This window comes from Camponotus vicinus, unplaced genomic scaffold, assembly GCF_025532165.1.
Source record: "Camponotus vicinus isolate PSW18456_S1 unplaced genomic scaffold, iyCamVici1.0 SCAF_13, whole genome shotgun sequence".
NCBI lineage: Eukaryota > Metazoa > Arthropoda > Insecta > Hymenoptera > Formicidae > Camponotus > Camponotus vicinus.
The window spans coordinates 9,641,483-9,644,242 of NW_028141949.1; the positions used below are offsets into that span (position 1 = coordinate 9,641,483).

At 49.1% G+C, this 2,760-nt stretch overlaps 1 protein-coding gene across 1 annotated transcript; it reads left to right on the top strand.

The window, feature by feature from the left end:
* The first annotated feature begins 1,500 nt into the window (after positions 1-1,500).
* LOC145963938 (uncharacterized) lies at positions 1,501-2,493 on the top strand. The gene has a single exon (XM_083086304.1). It carries the CDS (start codon positions 1,501-1,503, stop codon positions 2,491-2,493), a length of 993 nt encoding a protein of 330 aa, XP_082942430.1.
* The last annotated feature ends 267 nt before the right edge of the window (positions 2,494-2,760 follow it).

Here is a 2,760-nt window from a genome sequence, read left to right on the forward strand (position 1 = left end):
ACCGCATGAACTCGTGTTCGGTAAAACCGCGCGGACCCCTGCGAGCGATCCCGTTACTGCGGATACGACCAACGAGAGTTACGCGGAATATCTTACAACACTTTTCAACAGCATCAAAGACGCACAAACTATCGCACGCGAAAACCTAATGCGCGCCAAGGAAAAATCCAAAAGATACTATGATCGTAGAATAAGGACGAGTAATTTTAAGATAGGCGATAACGTATACCTCCTTAAGGAACCCTCGAAAGGGAAGCTAGGGGACCAGTACGTAGGCCCCTACAAAATATTAGAGGTTCTCAAGAGCCACAATGTAAGACTAGCAATAAGCGCTACCAGGACCCGTGTAGTACACGCAGACAAGCTCAAACACTCACCGCATCGCGCCCCCACTACGGAGGCCTCCCCCACTCCAGAGCCGCTATATCAAAGGAAGTCGGACGGAGGACCGACCACAACTCAATCAAGCGCAGCACCATGAACATCGCCACCGTCACCATGGAAATCTTAGCGCATGCCATTGCCCTAATCCTGTTGTTACCTGCCGCATCATACTGTCTAATCGGATACGACTGCGGGGGATTAAATATAACGTCATTATCGCTCCTAGACATCGGAAAATGCGCCGTCGACAACATAGAACCTAAGAGGGAAGCCACCTACGTACAGCTGTTACAAATGTCAACCCATGACCACACACACGTGATGCAGTGCAAAGTCGAAGTCGACCGCACGATATACTATTGTGGAATGCACTCGCACGTCTCGATAGTCCGAGGAGGACGCCGCCAATACACAATAGAACTCACCGAATCCATCTGCAAAAAGCTGCAAGACACGGGAACCATCGACATAGGAACAGGTCAACGAAGCATCCTCCAGTCATTCAAGAGGAACAGCACGGACGTGCGAAGCGTCACCCTCGCCGGCACCACCAGCATGGACGGAAGTTGCACCGGAACCCAATACGGAGATGCCTATGGAACATGGGAAAGTGCTGTCGTCCAGGCCGTCGTAAAAGTAACTCTTCGGAACTTCGACGCGGTCATCGATAGAAATACTAACGAGTTGATCCTACCATCCGGGGTGCACTGCAAAGCACTCACGGGAGAATGCATGGACCACGACGGCTCGGAGACCTACTGGACTATCACGCCAAGGGACAGCTGCCACTTCGACCAATACGACGTGCTATACGAGGGCCCAGCCGATAAACTCACGGCACAGACAAACACCGAGACGCCAACCGTTTACACAGTGACAACGAAGGAAACGACCTTCGCCCTCACCAAAACCACTGAGATGACACTGTGTGGCTACAAACTCATGCTGACGGAACACCCAAAATTATTCGTACTAGAAACAGAAAAGGGAAGAACATTCAAAATCCGCACAAGAATATCCGTCAGTAACTTAGACATTTTCTCGTATGTAAATTCTAAATTTATATACGTAGAAAAACATATTAAGACACAACTGACGCGACTCTACCGCGACATAATGGAACAAAAATGCGCGCTCGAAAAAGAGATATTACAAAACGCGCTCTCGCTCGCCAGTTTCGCCCCTGACGAAATGGCGCATCGAATAATGAAGGCACCTGGATACACCGCAGTCATGGCGGGAGAAGCCCTACACCTGGTCAAATGTCTAGCTGTAGAATGCCGAGTACGACCAACGGACGTCTGCTATAACGAAATCCCGGTAACGTACAAAAATCAATCATTATTCATGCTACCGAGGACAAGGATACTCACCAAAAAAGGAACGCCGAGGGACTGCAACGAATTCCTGCCAGTTATGTACAACATACACGGCAGCTGGTACCGCCTGATGCCACGACCACAAGAGGCGGCGGCACCTTCGATCATCCAACCGCTCACGAAACCCACCTGGAAATACGTGAGCCCCTCCTCTCTCGCCACCAGCGGCATCTATACCAGCGAAGATTTAGACAGACTCCGCGACCACATAATGTTCCCTATGGAAAAACCTTCGATGCTGAATACAATAGCGAGAGGGGCCATGGGACGAGAAATACCAGCAGGAAGCATATCCATGCTAAACCTGCTAGACGAAAAATCCTTGGACCAGATCGCGGAGAACGCAGGGCAAAAATTGTGGACAGGATTTATCACATTCGGATCGGCCAGCGCAGGTGTGATCGGAATTTTCATAATAATCCGATTAATAAAGCTAATCGTGGACACCATCATCCACGGATACGCATTGCATTCGATATACGGATGGAGCCTACATCTACTGGGAGCGGTATGGACTTCAATGACGAACCTGCTCCTGTACACAGGATCACCAAGACGACGAATGGACGACGAGAATCAGCGATCCTCCAAACCCCTTTCGACGCCAGAAAATCAGCCCCCTAAAGCCCTCCCAATAACCGAAAACATTCGACCAACCCCCATAGAGCCCCCAATAAGTGAAGTGCGTGACTACCGAGAACTTCGAAAACTTTTGAACGAAAACGTGTAGTGCACACAAAATAGTTCTAAGCATATTATACATAGAATATAAGAGCGTGCGAAATAATTTACATTACTTTAGATTATACATGGAAAATGTTGGAACATCGTCCAACATTTTCATCTAAGGGGGGAGGTGTTACATCCCGCGCCTGATTTTTCCACGAACTTTCATGTAAATCTTCTAAGTTTCTTTCAGCGCATTTGAAAAGCGCGCCAAGGCGCGCTATGACACCGAACTCCGACTAGCGGCCGAGCGCGGCACTGCGTTAGATTT

What these genes read in the sequence shown, in the direction of transcription:
- LOC145963938 (XM_083086304.1), top strand. Translation starts at nt 1,501, where the DNA reads ATGGAACAAAAATGCGCGCTCGAAAAAGAGATATTACAAAACGCGCTC.